Raw genomic sequence first — 17,598 nt, 5'->3', positions numbered from 1 at the left:
CTCTTATCTTTTCATTTTAAAATTCAGGCCAAATGTCAGGAAAAAAAAGTTTTGTTCCCAAATGTATGCTTCTGTCTATATCTTCTAGAATTATGCCTAAAAAAAAAAATCATGCCTTGCCGCATACACTTTGCCAGGTAATTTGGCTCAATTTAAGTAGGCTTGAATTTCTTTTTAAATGAGAGAAGGGGATCCATCTAGCCACCCCTACCAAAAAATACAATGCAAGACATATTTAGAAATTGTTGTCACATGACCAGATATTCCTGTGGTTCCATTAATGTTGTTGCATGTCAATTGCAGCCTCCCTGATAAGTTTTTTCCTCTGTCATTAAATTTTTGGAAGGCCATTCTGTTCTTGGTAATGTCAATATGACAACATATTTTATCCACTTGTTGATTATTACAGTACAGTACATAAAAGCATCCTTTTGCTCAATACCTTGCAGCAAGAAGAGCCCATGCTTTGTAAGGGCTCTGTGAACCATGGCAGAAGTATGACTACAAGATGTTGAGAAATGGCTTATCTTTATTTGGGGTAAATTAGAATCACAGTTCACAGACAGCAGTTGTATGATAATTTTTGATTGGTGATTGGTTTATTCTGTGCACAGTCACATATTCTATTATAAAATGTTTTGTAACTTGGTTTAATTTTGGCTTTACTTCACAAGGCCCTGCAATTATAATAGAGATGTGTAGCCATTTACATTCATTTGCATAATGTGCAAGTATAATTAAATATTTTTATTCTATCAGAAATTTAGTTAAAAATGTTTTAAGGTTTATTAAAAAAATAAAATGACATTGTAAAAATCTAAAAATAATCTATCTAAATAAAAAAATCTGTTTCATTGTTTTTTTCCCAGTACTGTAGTGATGTAATCATTTAAAAGTAATCTTTGACATGTACATGTATAATTAATACAGAGCATTATAATCCCAACATAAAAAAATAATTTATAATCAATATTCAGATTTATTTTCAGTCTCTCTTCCTTTTTGTTGTGGTCCTTTTGAAACATTTTCTGAATAACCAACTGCACGTTTTCACAAAGATGAACACAATCAGTGCAGTTATGGAGAGCAAAAAGGCTACCACATCCAAGCAGTGGTACTGATACCACGTGAGGTTATGAGCTTCAACCCTCAGGTGCTTGGCCCCCTTATTGCGCATCACAAACTCGATCCAGAACACAGCCTGGTCTAGCGGCTTCATCGGTTGATCGTGGTGGATTCTCGATAGCCTCATAATGCTTTCTTTGTAGCTGAGGAAAGACAGTATTAAAGTTTGTGTTATATTGCGTGAAGACATATATGAAGAGAAAAATGCATGAGACACTGGGGATTTATTGCTCGCACTATGGGTACCTCTTGGTGAACAGATCCGAGGGAAGCAACAGATTCGAAACCTTGAAACAATGACATACTGCCTTTTTGTGTGCAAATGCAAGATGAAGGGTGGGGGTCAGGAGCAAATGCCACAGGTATGGATATATGGATATATATATATTTTTTTATTTTTTTGTCTGCCCATATTCCACAACAACATAGACTAATGTACCAGACTGTTGAAATTTTGACAATAATTGAGAACACCGCTTCCAGAGAGCCCCATAGTTCAAAAAAAGAGAGAGAGAATAAGACTGTATCTGCATGAGACCAGAGTCTCATAAAGTATAACTTTAACTCAGGGTTTCACATTCAGGGAATTGTGAACCCCTGGGATTTGTAGGGTGTGTTTAAGTTTGTGATGATAATGTTAAAATTTTAGATAAAAGATAGATAAAAAAAAAAAACATAAATACCAACAAAAGTATTCTAATATTGTGATATTTTTGGAGATGTCTGTGGTTCTGTCAATGAGCAGCCAGAATCCTTGTTTAGGATTTAAAAACACATGGGCTGATCATCTCAGTCTATTGCCACCATGACATTTCCTGTTACATATTAAGCATTCTTGGTCCTACCACAGTCAAAAAAATGGAAATAAATACAATGGTCACATTTGGCCTCCATGGCCCCTAGTTGGACTACAGAGGTTCCTTAATGGATGGATTAAGCACCCGCAAAGTGATCTTAATACTAAAGAGGCAGCATTTTATGAAATCATAACATCAACTCACGATGGATTGTTAATGACGTCATTGAGAGCCTTCGTCAAGTCCTTGCTCTCCATTTTGTTGAAGTCAAGCACAATGGCAGCTCCTTTACTTTGCATGTGAAATATGTTGTCATGCTGATCACCAAACAGCGGCAGACCCACCATTGGAACTCCATGATGAATAGCTTCATATAATCCGTTAGTCCCAGCATGGGTGATGAAGGCCTTGGTTTTAGGATGTCCTGTAGTTACAAATCATTACTGTATTAACTTTAACAGAATGTGATAATATAGCTAAATTGAAGATGTTTCTTACCTAGTAAATCATTCTGAGGAATCCAGTCATAGATTCTCGTATTAGGACCAAGAGTTTCCGGTTTCTTGCCTGCATATCGCCACAAAACCTGAAAATATACATAATATACAGATCTTTTATGTATCAGAACGTAAGAGGGATCTTATCCTAGTCTAGATCAAAACGTATTGGAAATTCTTTGTCGCTTTTACCTATTCATTAATTTTTTTTTTGGAAGGAGAAAAAAGAACCCAGAGGAATCCCAGGAGCTTAGCTGTGAGGTACCAAAACTACTCCATGCACCATAAAAACACTTTCTATATAATCAAATAAACTTTATAATTATACTTATTTTGTGGCTGTGTTTTTCAAGTCTCTGAAATACATGCGAGACTGTCACCTTACACATCCAGACTTGGGGGTTTGAATTTTGCCTCCAGACATGAGTTGAAAGTTAACTGGCATTTCCAAGGTGTTTATGGTGAATGACTGCATGTGTGAATGTGAGTGTGTGCTTCTGCCCTGCAATGTGTTGGCGCCACATCCAAGGTCTATGCTGTCTTGTGGCCTAAGTTCCCTGGCTTAGGCTTTATGCCCCCTACAACTCGACACACGTTAAGTGGTATAGACAATGGATGGAGGGAAATCTCTGTAACTCTGCCAAAGGTGCTTCTTGGCACATAAAATCCTTGAGCAATTAAATGTGCAGTTTTCATTGTGTGAATTCTGACCTTCTGTGGAATCTGTCCGAGTGCTGAAGCGATGGTGTTTGCTCTATCTTTGGTGAGGTTTTTTACCATGGAGCCCAAAGAAAACACTACAATACCATTATCTCCAGAACTCTGGACAAAGTCCTCCATTTCCTACAAAAAAACAAAACACAAAATGCAAAGTCATGAATGAGACAGGTGAGTTTTTCTTTTGCTATTTGCTTCTAATTTATTAATCATTTTAAATACAATCAAGTCTCAGGCGATTAATATATTGAGGTTTCCCAATATATTGAGGTAATACAGGCTTTACTCTGTGAGATAGATGTGATGTGCTTATGCAAAAAAAGGATTGCACAATGACAAAGAACTCTTGCCTTTTCACCCACAGCACAGTAACACAAGTGATGTCGTAAAGGTTTCATAATCATAAAAGATCTGTAGTTAAGGTCAATCAGCTTCACCTTTGTATGCACTTTGAGTGAATATAAACCAGTGAATATGAATCAGGAAAACAATGGGGTGTTCAACTTCTATAAGAAAGCAAGATAATATGTATGAATACAAAAGAATAAACAGTACAATAAACTTACCTTCGGTAGAGGGTTTGCCGGCTTGCAGTGTAATCCACCAACAAATTTGAAGTTTGGGAGGAGTGGTCGTGGATATTCAAAATCCCAGTAAGTGCGGATTAACCAGATGTCAGCTTTACCAAGTGACTCACATAATGTTGTCGGTTTGCCTGTGAAGCACAACAGCAAAAATGGCCAAGTTTGTATTAGGTGTATTTTTCTATACAATGTAGAACATATAATTAGTGGTGCTTGCGAAGCAAAGCATCACTTGTATTATCTTGCAGGCTTATTATTCTTTTTCTTTTTTTTAAATTATTCCTCCCTACAAACTTTGGCGCAAAACTAGTCCAGTACTGTTTGTCGTAGCCCCATGAAAGAGGTGTCAAATCGTGCGGCTTATTTGGAAATGGGGTGCTATGACTTTTTTTAAATCCCATAGACTTAACATTGAGACCAACTTTAAAGGATTCTAATGCACAGCAAGAATTTTGTAGGCATATAAAATTTAGCACATTCGAAGAAGCTTGCAAGCTGTGTTAGAACATACACCCATAAGAAGGTATAAGTTGCACCCCTGGGGCGCAAAGTGATTTGGAAAGAAATAAAACTAGACAGCTCAAACATTAAACATCCAGCCAGGACATGGCATCATGGGGTCATATGGAAGTACATCTAATTTTAGCAAAGTTTAACTTTAGTAAAGTCACTAGGAATTAGTAAAGTTACTAGTATTTCACTGACATCAGGTTCCAAAAGGTTTTATTAGTGGGCTTTTCTGCATTCATACACCGATGAGGTTCTGCCACATGTTGTTTACCTCCTGTTACAAAAGGCATGAATCTCAACTGCTCCTTTTGACTATGTTTATTTGTATGAGCATGGACTGTATTCACCAGACACACTGCCATTCTGAGCTATTCCAGATAAGCTCAGGAACAAAATAACTGAGCAGATACAAGATTTGTTCCTATCAAATAAAATAGTCACAACTTGCCAAAAACAGGAGAAATGTTGCCCAACAACTGTTTGCTTACAATGTGGTTGATGACCTCTAATAACTGATAGAAACTTGGACAAATGTCATTCTAATCTTGTGGTAGATCATTAATAAAGAACCTATTCAGAATGACTATTGGAAAAGGTGTAATAAGAGCTAATAAGATCACTTAAATATTTCTAACACAATGTGCCAGCATTTTCAAACATTCTCATTTATTCATTTATCTTCAGTAATGCATTTATCCTGGTCAGGGATATGATGCGGCAGAAACTTTTATCTTTTACCTAGACAGGATGCCAGGTTATTGTATTGACATATCACCTCACACATTCATTTTTACTTATACGATTTAGCATAACAAGTCAACCTACATGCATGTTTCTGGACAGTGCAAACTGTAGAACCTAGTAGAAAAAACAATCCCAACATATAGAGATCCTGCAAAACTCTGGATCGGCGAGAAAACATCTTAGGATCTACCCAAAGACCTTAAGCTGCAAAGTGATGCTACTCATTGCACCACTTTACAACTCCTGAGGATGTTATTTTAGATAATTTTTGCCTTCAGAGGCAAAAGACCTGCAGCCTACATTAAACCACAAATGAGAGATTATCATTTACCCATGACTTCTGTGTAGAAATGATTCCATTTCACTCTTGCAATGAGATTAAACACTATATCATTAAAGACAATAAACAACATATTTTTCACTCTCTGCAAGAAATCCATGTGATCTGTGTAGAGCAGGCCAACGGATGGCACATAGGATGGTGGTGTTGGCACCTGGCCACAGGTTCGCTCCATAACGCTCCCAAATGTAAACCTTAAACTGTGAATAACTGGTAGGTTGAGCTTCTCTGCTAACAGTTCCCCACAAGCAACAATTGGGTCTGTGAGAAGAACATCAAACTGTTCCTTTTTCAACTTCACTAGCAGATCTTCATTTGCAAAAAGCTCCCTGCAAAATACTCGATTCTGCTCTAACATTTCGTCAATTATTTTATTCAGCTTCAGAACAGCTTGAATTATGTTAGTATTCGGCAGGTCGTATGTCCAGTACTTTAAAATCTTGTTCCAGACGTCTATAGCGTCCTTCTTGCTGAAAGGCACCTGTACGATATCCACATTGTAGTTTTGAGACGGATCGGATGGTATAGACGGTGTAGCACTGTGCGTAACAACTGTCACGTTGTGTCCTCTTGCTATGAGCTCATCTATGATGACTTTGATGTTAAGCCAGTGACTGAATTCTGCAGGCCAGACGAGGACCTTCCCTGCTGTCACACATGTCGGAGTTTGGATCAGACCAAACAGAAACAGAAGGCAGAGAGCAGCTCCTCCACATGCACTCATGACGGCAGGACAATCAGCCTTGTAGCTCTCACATGGACTAAGCCAGAGCAAAAAACCAGCAAACCTCCTCATCAATCATGTAAAAGCAATCTTTGACCTGTACTCTCAATAGCAGAGCAGGTACCTCAAACATCTGTAATAAAGGTCAGTAAACTGCACCTTGATATGTTTTGACATTTGATTTTCTCAGACTAAGACTGACTCAGGAAAATAATGCAATATTTGTCTGGTATTACAAAGCAAAAGGATAACTAAAAATTTAAAATATGTCAAACATGAGCATGATCATGGCATCAAGGGGTAATACAGATGTTCATCGAAATATAAATCCTTCAATAAAGTCACAGGAGCTCCGTTACCAAACACAGAACACTCCACTGCACCCAACATGCTTATATCTACATAGGAATAACATTCCTGAAATATATCAGTCAGGATTTAGGTCACATCATAAAATGAGAGCAGCATTGGTTAAAGTGGTAAATTACCTACTACTGGCCTCTGATCAGGTAACCACTGTTAAAAGTTCTACATTAAAAAATTATTGAATAAATACAGTTTGGTTCCAAACCAAAAGACATGAAGTTACACCATTCCTTTCGGCCCTGTGTTAAGTATATATTTGCGGAAATAATCGCTTGATGTGTCTGATTTACTTTGATAAACTTACAGGTCAGCCCTGACAAGCTTGTCATCGAGGAGAAAACACATAATGCAGAAACCTCACAACTTAAAGGAAACCCATGCAAACGCACAAAGAACATGTGAATGTCTGTACAGACAGAAAACCAGTTCAGGATCCAAATTGGGGACCTTAAGCTATCCTTGCTAACTTCAGTGCTTGTGCTTTAAAATTTAGTATTGCCAGACACAAATTGGCCTTAAAAAAATGCAAGTGCATAGCATTATTACAGCAATATGCATCCAGGAATTCTTTTTTTATATATACATATTTATAAGTAGTACAATCTTGAATTTCAAATACCTGCAAGTTAAATTTAATCACTAATGAGAGATTATCACTTACCCAAGATTTCTGTATAGAAGTGATCCCATTTCACTCTTGCCATGAGATTAAAGACTATATCATTAAAGACATTAAACAACATATTTTTTACTCTCTGCAAGAAATCCATGTGATCCGTGTAAAGCAGGCCAACGGATGGCACATAGGATGGTGGTGCTGGCAGCTGGCCACACATTCGCTCCATAACGCTCCCAAAACTAAACCTCAGACTGTGGATGAATGGTAGGTTGAGCTTCTCGGCTAGCAGTTCCCCACAAGCAACAATGGGGTCTGTAAGAACAACATCAAACTGTCCCGTTTTCCACTTCTCCAGCAAATCTTCACGTGCAAAAAGCTCACTGCAAAATACTCGATTCTGCTTCAACATATCATCAATTATTTTAATCAACTTCAGAACAGCTTCGATCATGTTGGTATTCGGCAGATCGTATGTCCAGTACTTTAAAAGGCTGTTCAAAGTGTCTATCATGTCTTTCTTGCTGTGAGGCACCTGTACGATCTCCACATTGTAGCCTGGAAATGGATCTGTCGGTATAGACGGTGAAGCACTGTGGGTAACGACCGTCACGTTGTGTCCTCTTGCTATGAGCTCATCTATGATGACTTTGATGTTAAGCCAGTGACTGAATTCTGCAGGCCAGACGAGGACCTTCCCTGCTGTCACACATGTCGGTGTTTGGATCAGACCAAACAGAAACAGAAGGCAGAGAGCAGCTCCTCCACATGCACTCATGACGGCAGGACAATTAGACTTGTAGCTCTCACATGGACTAAGCCAGAGCAGGAAACCGGAAAACTTTTATGCCAATCAAGTGAAAAAAGAAAAAAAAAACTTTGACCTTTAATCCCAACAGCAGAGCAGGTATCTCAAACATCACCCAAATATATGTAGTAAAGGTCAGTAAATGATCAGTGAACCTTGATTTTCCTATATCACGAATGCTGCACTTATATCTTATCATAAAGCAGTAGGATGGCTAAAAAAAAAAATTAAATAGAAGATGTCTGACTTGAGCATGAGTATGGGATCAAGCAGATGTATATCGAATTGCAAATCCTTCAGAAACGTAACAAGATCTCTGTTATTAAACATTTCACTGCATACAAGCTGTGTGTACCGAGACATTCCAGACATTATGTTCCGAAATGCTTTAAGATTTTGAATAGTCATTGGGTGAGAAAATTCTCCTTGCGTGTCTTGCTCCATGTTGATTTCAAAAGACAGGAATCTGATCCATTTCTTTCGACCATGCTCCACCAAAGTGTGTGAGAATGGTCATGCTGTGATTCTGGTCTACAAGCTCCTTATTAATATTGCGTATGTTGAGCCAATGACTGTATTCACCAGAAATAGAAATCTTCAGTAAGGTATTTATCCTGGTCAAGGACAGGGTGGTCCAGAAACCTACCTTGAGCTTCGAGCTAGATGGGATGCCAGTTCATCACATGGACACACACACACAGTACTGTTCGTTCACACATTCATTTATACTTATGAGCAACTAAGCATTGTACGTCTGCCTACATGCATCTTTCTGGACAATGGGGAGAAACTGCAAAACCCAGGAAAAAAAACACTGGCAACATACAGAGAACCTGCAAAATGATGGACAGGCAAAAAATGTTTTTGGGTTATAACTCAAAGACCCTAAGCTGCAAGGTGATAATGCTACCCAGTGCACCACTTTACAGCTCCAGAGCTTGTAATTTGGGAGCATCATAGCTGTCAGACACAAAAGACAGAGGTCTTGAGCTGATTGGCTTAAATGTTGACCACTACTGCATGTAATCTAATAAACAATATTATTTCAGTAGCATGCTTCCTGGATTCTTTTTCATTCTTTTTCTTTTTTAAGATTGAATATCTTTTCCTAAAAACAATGTTTCTTAACCTGCAGCCTAAATTAAACCACAAACGAGAGATTATCATTTACCCATGATTTCTGTATAGAAGTGATTCCATTTCTGTCTTGCCATGAGATTATACATCACATCATTGAAGACAATAAACAAAATATTTTTCACTCTCTGCAGAAAATCCATTTGATCTGTGTAAAGCAGGCCAACAGCTGGCACATAGGATGGTGGTGCTGGCAGCTGTCCACACATTCGCGTCATAATGCTTGCAAATGTGAATCTCACACTGATAATAAATGGCAGGTTGAGCTTCTGTGCTAGCAGGTCCCCACAAACAACAATGGGGTCTGTGAGAACAATATCAAACCGTTCCTGGTTCAGCTTCTCCAGCAGATCTTCACGTGCAAAAAGCTCCCTGCAAAATACCTTATTCTGCTCAAACATTTCGTTCATAATTTCAGTGAACTTCAGAAAAGCGTGGACCGTGTTGGTATTCGGCATATCGTACAAAAAAAACTTTAAAGCCTTGTTTATGCTGTCCATCATGTCTTTTTTGCTGTGAGGCACCTGTATGATCTCCACATTGTAGCCAGGAGACGTATCTGTCGTTACAGACGGTGTAGCACTGTGGGTAACGACTGTCACGTTGTGTCCTCTTGCTATGAGCTCATTTATGATGATTTTAAAGGTAAGCCAGTGACTGAATTCTGCAGGCCAGACGAGGACCTTTCCTGCTGTCACACATGTCGGAGTTTGGATCAGACCAAACAGCAAGAGAAGGCAGAGAGCAGCTCCTCCACATGCACTCATGACGGCAGGACCATCAGCCTTGTAGCTCTCACATGGACTGAGCCAGAGCAGGAAACCAGTAAACCGTTCCGTCAATAACGTGAAAAGACAAAACAACCTTTTACCTTTACTCCCAACAGCAGAGCAGGTATCTCAAACATCGCCCATATGACTGTAGTAAAGGTCAGTAAACTGCACCTTGATATGCTTTGACATTTTCCTAGACTACAAATCGAATTACTCAGGAAAGTAATGCTGTGTTCATGTCCGATTATGAAGCAATAGGATGGCTAAAAAATGGAAGATGTCAGACATGAGAAGAATGGACCATCGAAATGGTCTTCCAGTAAATTGACAAGCTCTCTCTTAGAAAGCATTTCACTGCACACAATCTGGATACGCATATAATGAGAAATTTTCCGGTTCCAAACCACAATGGTTCCAAACCATTTTTTGAAAAGTATGATGTATCCAAGTACTGATAAGATAGTTTACCACATTTTTTTTCTACCTTTTTGAACTGCACCTCTTGGCCATGTCTTAAGTTTAAATTTGCGAACAAAATTGCTTAGTATGTCTGTCGCTTTGATACGCTTAACGGTCAGCCCTGACAAGTTTGTCGAACAGCAAGAACACACACCCATATGATGGAGTGTCTTTTCCAAGCTTTCACATGGATATGATGCAAGTTCATCAAATTCACGCATGAACAGGGCTGTAATTAAGGCTTAAGAAATGAATACAGAAATTATGCACCTCCTTAATTTTGACCTCTGACATTTCAAATTTATCTTTTTTTTTTTAACAATTCATGTTATTCATATGGTTTTGCCAGATCAAAGATCAAACTGCAGCATATTCTTTACTGTGCTGCTTAATCAGCATTTAAAGTAGCATCCTGTATATTACAAGTTATCACAGACAGAATGATTTAAGGCAGTCTACATCCACAAAAGATGGTTAGTTTGGAACAACCTACATGCAGAGTTGCTTGGCTACTATTTCTACTACTTGGCACACTACTGTCTCTAAACTAAATTAAACTAAAATGATATGTATTTTTCCACTGTGATCTTTAAACCTGCAGCCTAAATTCAACCACAAATGAATTGTATTTCCCCATAACTTGTGTATAGAAGGGATCCCATTTCACCATAACTATGAGATGAATCAGGATATCTTGAAAGATAACAACCAAAAAATGTTTTACTTTCTGCAGTTAATCCATGTGATCCATGTACTGTAAGCCAGCCCAACATCTGGCACATAAGATAGTGGTGCTGGTAGCTGGCCACAGGTTCGCTCCATAACTCTCCCAAAAGTATACTGTAGATGAATGGCAGGTTGAGCTTCTGTGCTAGCAGGTCCCCACAAAAAAAAAAAGGGTCTGTGAGAAGAAGGTCAAACTGTTCCTTTCTCAACTTCTCCAGCAGATCTTAACGTGCAGAAAGCTCACTGCAAAATACTTGATTCAGCTTCAATATATTATTAATTACTTAAATGAGTTTTAGAACAGCCTGGATCGTATTGATATTCAGCAGGACATACGTCCAGTACTTTAAAAGCCTGTTCAAAGTGTCCATAGCGTCCTTCTTGCTGTAAGGCATGGGTATGATCTCTGCTTTGTAGTCTGGTGATAAATCTGAGTGTTGCCCAACAACTGTTTGCTTACAATGCAGTTGATGACCTTAGATAACTGATAGGGACATGGACAAATGTTATTATAATCTTGTGGTAGGATGAAAATATGTGAATAGTTCAGAGTGCGCCACCTGTATGATTATAAAGAAACAGCAACATTTTACCGCCTCAAATGCCTTCAAAGTTTCAAAACTCGACTTGACAGCGGGCGAGCAGGTTGAGTGGCTGTGACAATGCGCAGCTGCTAACGCAAGCGATTTTCAACTAACGAAGCTTGTGCAATAAGTGGGTCTTGGATTTATTCGCTTGGAGTTTGGAGAAAAAAGGCAAATTGCAAACTTTTAACGCATGTGATTTTTGATAATGTAAAAATAAGCAGCCTAATAAAATAAGAAAACCATTCAATTCTGTTATGAATGTAAAATTGTGTTTTTAAGAAATATATTTTGGGGTTAGTGTGGCGATACTCAAATTGCCATACAAAAGAATTGTGATTCATAATGATCATTAAAACATAGCATTCCCCATCTTTAGAACATAGCAATAATTCAGAAATATGCTTTCTGGATTCCTTGTATATTTGTAAAATCTTACATTTCTATAACCTGCAGCCCAATGAGAGATTATCACTTACCCATGACTTCTGTATAGAAGTGATTCCATTTCTGTCTTGCCATGAGATTAAACATCATGTCATTAAAAACAATAAACAAGATATTTTTCACTCTTTGCAGGAAATCCATTTGATCTGTGTAAAGCAGGCCAACAGCTGGGACATAGGATGGTGGTGCTGGGAGCTGGCCACACATTCGCGCCATCATGCTTGCAAATGTGAACCTTATACTGTACACTAATGACAGGTTGAGCTTCTGTGCTAGCAGATCCCCACAAACAATATTGGGGTCTGTGAGAACAACATCAAACTGTTCCGTTTTCAAACATTTCCCCAACAAAATCCAAAAGCTTTAGAAGAGCCTGGATCTTGCTGGTATTCGGCAGGTCATACAAAAAGTATGTTAAAATTTTGTTCACGCTGTCCATCATGTCTTTCTTGCTGTGAGGCACCTGTATGATCTCCACATTGTAGCCAGGAGACGTATCTGTTGTTACAGACGGTGTAGCACTGTGGGTAACGACCGTCACATTGTGTCCTCTTGCTATGAGCTCATCTATGATGATTTTGATGGTAAGCCAGTGACTGAATTCTGCAGGCCAGACCAGGACCTTTCCTGCTGTCACACATGTCGGAGTTTGGATCAGACCAAACAGAAACAGTAGACAGAGAGCAGCTCCTCCACATGCACTCATGACGGCAGGACAATCAGCCTTGTAACTCTCACATGGACTAAGCCAGAGCAGGAAACCTGCAATAGATAGAAAGATGTGTACAACATACATGTGTATTTGTTAATCTTTAGCACAGGTCTATGTTATTTATTGTAAAAAAATAAAGTTTGCATGTCCATGAAATGTTGTAAAAATGAAAGTCGAAGATCCAGTGTATATACGGAGCTCTGATGTACTTAAATTTAATTTTTAGATTAAAGGATTTTAAGGTCATTGGTCAATGTACTTATGTTATTTTATTTAGGAAAAATTTTGCTTAGTTATCCTCATCTCGCTTACATTTCTTTATTTCGCTTAAGTTGTAACTTCTTGCATATTCAAGTCAATAAAAGGGAGATGGACTTGTAACCTTGAGATTGTTGATATTTTTCCACAATTTTGGTTCTCACAAAGTTCTCTTTTCCTCTTTCTGTTGTCCATGCTTAGTGTTGCACACATAGACACACAATGTAAAGACTAAGCGACCTTTTTATCTACTTTCAGGTGTGATGTTTATATTGCCCACACCTGTTACTTGCCCCAGGTGGGTTTAAAGCAGCATCACATGCTTGAAACAATCTTATTTATCCATGATTTTAAAAGGGTGCCAATAGATTTGTCCAGCCCATGGACTTGGAGTTTTTTTTAAAGGAGTTTTGTGTGACATTATGTCAAATTAGCTTTTTTTCCTCCCTTTTTTTGTTTTGTTCCAATAAAAAAAAAATTTAGGGGTGCCAACAATTTTTGCCATGACTGTAGATATAACTTAAAAACGCAACGCATTTTTAAATCAAGGGAAGCAGATGGGGGGGCTAATAAGGCAGTTATACAACAAGGAGTAAATTTGCATAGGGTAATAATGTACCACCTATAGTTTAGAGCGACATCAAAGAGCTCATATGCTAAAATAAAACAGCAACATTCTTCTAGTTGAAAACCTCAGCTGAAACAGCAGATATGTGAATAATTAAGCTCTACATAATTAAGGTTATACTACCTGAGAGATGTTACAGAAATTGCAAAAGTATTGTGAGCTGCAGCTCCCCCGGGGTTGAATGAAGTGTTATTGATGGGTCCTGAAACTTAAAATAGATAGCTCATTGAGTGTGCAGTAAAATATGATAGGAGAACTAATTTAATTAAAGAAAAAGGAAAAGGGAACAGGCAGAGGAGAAAGGTCATCTTCATCGTCTATCGCGGGAGACATAGGGCACAAGGCGGGGTACACCACAGCTAAGACAGAATATAAATATATCAGCCTGAGAGGAGGTTTAAAAAATAAATATATTGGGCTGGAAGAAATGGGATAAAATGACTCCTGAACTAAGACAAAAAGTCATAGAACAAGAATGTCGAAAATTAAAAAAATTGAAAAGTCATCCAGAGATCGCTGGTTCGAACCCCGGGTGATGCTGTTTTCCTCTCACAGCCGGAGGTCTAGAGAGAGCTGATTGGCCGAGCTCTCTCAGGGGGAAGGGGTGAGAGGTACTCGCGCTCCCACATTAATTACGGCTCTACAGCCAATCAGGGGCGTCTGTGAGCTCGCGCACGCGGAAGGAGCGGCTAGCGCTTTCCACCGAGTGTGTTACTCCGCCCCTAATGGTGCGTGAGCAAGCAGTTCGAAAAAATGCGGTCGGCTGACGTCACGTGGTTCGGAGGAAACACGTGATAGTCTTCAGCCCTCCCGGCAGAGTGGTAGTAGTAGCCTTAATGTTGGAGCCCCCTAGTGACAGGGAGGAATTGGCTACGACTAAATTAGGGTAGAAAATTGGAAAAATCCCCCCCCCAAAAAAAAAAAATTTGAAAAGAAACGTAAGGCAGAAAATTTCAAAACCAGCATGGGGGTTCAGGGCGCCCCAGAAAGAATGATAATTTAGGAGCATAGTGTTTATAATCCTAATCTGTAAATAAGGTTTAGTATATGTGTGTGTTTGCGTTTTACCACAATTTGTTTAGAAATTTTGATCATAAATTAAATATCTGCGTTGATATTTCTATGAGAATTTTTGTTTTATTATTGTTTATAATAAAATTTTGATTTGTATTTGTTTGTATAGATAAAATAGTTAATTTTAAAAAAATTTCGGGTTTTACATTTATTTAATTTAGTTTTTGCTCAGTCATGTTTATATATGCATTTGGTTGGTTAAAATGAGGTAGCATGGTGGTGTAGTGGTTAGCACTGTCACCTTGCACCTCCAGGGTCTGGGTTCGATTCCCGACCAGGCTCGATTCTTGTCTCTGTATGCATGGAGTTCCAATGTTCTCCCCGTGCTTGGTAGGTTTCCTTTGGGTACTCCGGTTTCCGTCCAAAGACATGCAGATTAGGCTAATTGTTCTTAAATTGCCCAAAGTGTGTGAATAAGTGTTTGTATGCTTGTGCGCCCTGCAATGGATTGGCACCCTGTCCAGGGTGTTCCCCGCCTCCTGGAATAGGCTCTAGGTCCCTGCGATCCTGCATACAGGATAAAGCGGTATAGAAGATGAGTGAGTGGTTAAAATGAAATAAAATAGATTTCATCATATTAGGTGTAAAGTTTAAAAGTTTCATAGATAAATAAACAAGCGCCCGCTGTAAGCTTTAATAAGCTTATGGACGCCAGCAGAGACACATTTAAATACATACATGTGTGTCAGAAAGATCTCTCTGTGCCTGGTGTCATGCATTGTACATCTGTTACCACAAAGAACATAAACAATTTTACCATGTTGTGGTTAAAAAAGTGGACAAAAAGTGGACATTATACATGACATGTTCGTCCAGAGGCAAACTAGGAAACGTTAGCTTGAGTGAGAATTTTTTTTTATTATTTATTAACCTTTATTATTATTATTATTATTATTAACCTTGCTTTTCTTTTTTCAAATAATTTTCACGAGTGCCACTTTATCTTTGAATGCAGAGCTAAATGTCTCTCCTGTTTTATTTTATATACATTTAATTATTACTTTTTTTATATTTACTCTCTTCTTATTTTCTCTCTTTTCTCTTTTGCTTTATCTACTCCTGTTATTTTCTTGTGTATTTCTGCACTTGGGCAATACGAATGTAAATACAGTATCTGCCATGCCAATAAAGCAGTAGTGGCATGGAAGATTTAATAAGTTAATATAATAAAAGATTATTAATTAAAGATAATGCAATGAATTTATTACTAACTTATGTTCCTACATTTGGTTGTGCTAAAAAAAAGAAAAGAAATGTCACTCTACATTGCACAATCTCTAAAACTAATCATAGTAATGTAAAAACATAGTACATATAAAACTATATATACACACGTGGTCTGAGCTTTGAGAGTTTTAAGGCAGGACTTAATCCATCTCTAAACAAGGTGCACTTAGGGAAGAAGGCAGGAGTAACTTTAAAAGGAAGTCTAAATTATCTGGGACTATAAGATTAGAGATGGTTGAGAGATGTTCAAGCAGAAACGGGAACATAAATTATGCAAGGATGATTAGGATCAACACCTAATTTGACTAAATATTAAAAATAGCACGATAAAAGGTTTGATAGATGGAGCTAAAGAAAATGATAAATAGATTAAAATAGAATTTGGCGATAAACTTAGCTAGAGTATATCAAAAATATTAAGTTAATAGAAAATTATCCTGGAACATATGCCACTCCATTTCCGTTGTCGAAGTTGGTTCTCCCATCGGGATGCGTTTTCTTAGCCCCGCCCCCGTGAAAACGGCACAGGGAGCGCGCATTTAGGAATGAGAATGCTCGCCCGCGAGGCGTTATGCGCGTACTACTGAGATTCTACGGAGCGCGGTAAAGACCCAAAATGACATTGTTAGCGTTTTTAAATCCCTGAAACAGAAAAGACGGCGAACATCACGCGCCTTGAAAACGAAACTCAACATAACATGCGTTGTATTTTTTTAACTCACTGGTATACATTACCCATGATTCATTTATGCTATTTTACCAATGGAACCACGAGTCCTAAAAACAAACAAACAAAAAGCTAAATATTGCCAACCGTGATGGTAGTTGCCAATCGTTCTGCCAAATCGTTCCGTATTTGAAAGCAGAAGCACCTGTGTTCCGTATTGAAGCGATACGGGACGCTATTTTATTTCCTAGCTTTTGTGAATCGAAGTGAAATGAAGAACTATTACAGGTTAGAATACAGTCAGTGGAAAGAAGGAAACCCCTCCTCTCCCTATAGAGAGCACAGACTGCGCTTCCCATTGGTCAAACCAGGGCGGCATAATGCCGGGCGCGGAACAAATAAAAGCGCGCGAAAATGAAAGATCAAACTTGGGTTCTATCGCTTGTTTGCATGTTGCATTTATTTTTTATTTTTTTTATCTCACCGTGTGTGGTAATTAATCTCGTTATTACCCTGATTCCAGTTTGAGCGCGAGGCAAGGGGACTGACTGGGAAGCTCTGTCACTCAGAAGTAGATGGGGTGGGGTCTGGCTGCACTTTCTACAGCAAGGGAATTGGTAAAATCACTCACAGTACGATATGCCACCGAGTAAACCTCAAGTAATTCTTAACACTTTGAATATATACTGTACTGTGGCTTAATGGTTAGCATTTGCTCAGTTGGTCTCACAAGGTCTATTGCTGAAACAGGGATGTCAGGCCAAGCTCATAGCTACTGAAGCTCTGACGGCACATACGATGAGCAAACAAAACCCCAGACCAGACCACAATGTGTCTACAGCATCAGTGCATACGACAGGAGCAACATGAGGAGATGCAGTGAGTTGACTGCACACTTCATTCGCAGGTCATGGTAGCATGCATGGGTCAGGACTTGCACGTAGGCGGAGCTGTGGGTAACCTCTGGTATATAAATACTCAAAGGTCAAAATCGTTACTGTAGGTGCCCAGTATACCAGAAAAAAAGGCAGAAAAAGTAAGCAGGTGTTATCTCTTTAGAAGTATAATATTATGTATG

At 38.6% G+C, this 17,598-nt stretch overlaps 1 protein-coding gene and 1 pseudogene across 1 annotated transcript; both read right to left on the bottom strand.

Moving 5' to 3' along the window:
* Positions 1-527: 527 nt before the first annotated feature.
* Positions 528-16,815, bottom strand: LOC128512012 (UDP-glucuronosyltransferase 2C1-like; annotated as a pseudogene).
* On the bottom strand, positions 8,992-9,735 carry LOC128512016 (UDP-glucuronosyltransferase 2B31-like). Its single transcript, XM_053485110.1, has one exon. It carries the CDS (start codon positions 9,730-9,732, stop codon positions 8,992-8,994), a length of 741 nt encoding a protein of 246 aa, XP_053341085.1. The 5' UTR covers positions 9,733-9,735.
* Positions 16,816-17,598: the final 783 nt, after the last annotated feature.

The sequence above is a fragment of the Clarias gariepinus genome, chromosome 24, assembly GCF_024256425.1.
Source record: "Clarias gariepinus isolate MV-2021 ecotype Netherlands chromosome 24, CGAR_prim_01v2, whole genome shotgun sequence".
Lineage (NCBI taxonomy): Eukaryota > Metazoa > Chordata > Actinopteri > Siluriformes > Clariidae > Clarias > Clarias gariepinus.
Note: the sequence above shows the minus strand (reverse complement) of the source record. Positions and strands in the feature narration are given on the sequence as shown.

What these genes read in the sequence shown, in the direction of transcription:
- LOC128512016 (XM_053485110.1), bottom strand. Translation starts at nt 9,732, where the DNA reads ATGAGTGCATGTGGAGGAGCTGCTCTCTGCCTTCTCTTGCTGTTTGGT.